Raw genomic sequence first — 807 nt, forward strand, 5'->3', positions numbered from 1 at the left:
ATCTGGCTGTGCCGGAGCTCGGCGGCAGCTGGGTTGGTGCTGTGGCCAGGTAGGCTCTCAGTTTCTGCCAGCGATGCTTTGTCTGCAGGGGGGTCTTCTGCTGCTGGGGGGTTTTTCACCACTGCTGGTGGGTCTTCTGCTGCTGGTGGTTCGTTTTCGGCTGCCAGCGGGTCTTCCACCACTGCTGGTGGGTCTTCCACCACTGCTGGTGGGTCTTCTGCTGCATCCCCACAGGGTGGGTGATGGCAGCTGGCAGGACCATCCCTGGCTTCTCCCTTGCCAGCAGCTGCTGGTTTGCCATGTCCCTTTTTGCCAGAAGCACCAGTCGCTTCCTTGTTACTGCCTTCAGCTCCATTCTCTGGCCCTGCTTGCCCGGCACCATCTTCCTCAGACTCTCCCTCCTCCTTGGACTCTCCCTCCTCCTTGGACTCTTCCTCAGACTCCCCCTGCTCGTTATCTTCCTCTGAGCTCTGCTCTCCCCCTTCCTCTCTTGGCCTCTTCCTCAGACTCCCCCTGCTCGTTATCTTCCTCTGAACTCTGCTCTCCCCCTTCCTCTCCCTCCTCAGGAGCAGACACTGCTCTTGGCTCTTCCATTTTCTCTTCCCCAGGCTGCCCTTGCTCCTTAGAAGCTGCTTTCTCAGTGCTGGGCTCCTCATCCTCCTGGGCACGGAAGCCATCTTGTGGGCCAGCCCTGCCATTCCCTTCATGATGCACTGCCTTAGGGCTGCCCAACATGGCGTCCTCCCCTGGGCCCTGTGCCTCACTGGGCCCCTCCTGGCCCTTCTCCATGGCAGTGTCCTCTGGCCG

General features: G+C 60.6%; 1 protein-coding gene across 1 annotated transcript in view; it reads right to left on the reverse strand.

Moving 5' to 3' along the window:
* Positions 1-735, reverse strand: part of LOC104525865 (sarcalumenin) — a 14,926-nt gene extending 14,191 nt beyond the window's left edge. Inside the window, 2 exon segments of the mRNA XM_029085232.1 lie at positions 171-488; positions 490-735. Of these exon segments, the coding sequence (XP_028941065.1) occupies positions 171-488; positions 490-735 (564 nt within the window).
* Between the last annotated feature and the right edge of the window lie 72 nt (positions 736-807).

This window comes from Antrostomus carolinensis, unplaced genomic scaffold (genome assembly GCF_000700745.2).
Source record: "Antrostomus carolinensis isolate BGI_N321 unplaced genomic scaffold, ASM70074v2 scaffold36745, whole genome shotgun sequence".
In the NCBI taxonomy this organism is placed as follows: Eukaryota; Metazoa; Chordata; class Aves; order Caprimulgiformes; family Caprimulgidae; genus Antrostomus; species Antrostomus carolinensis.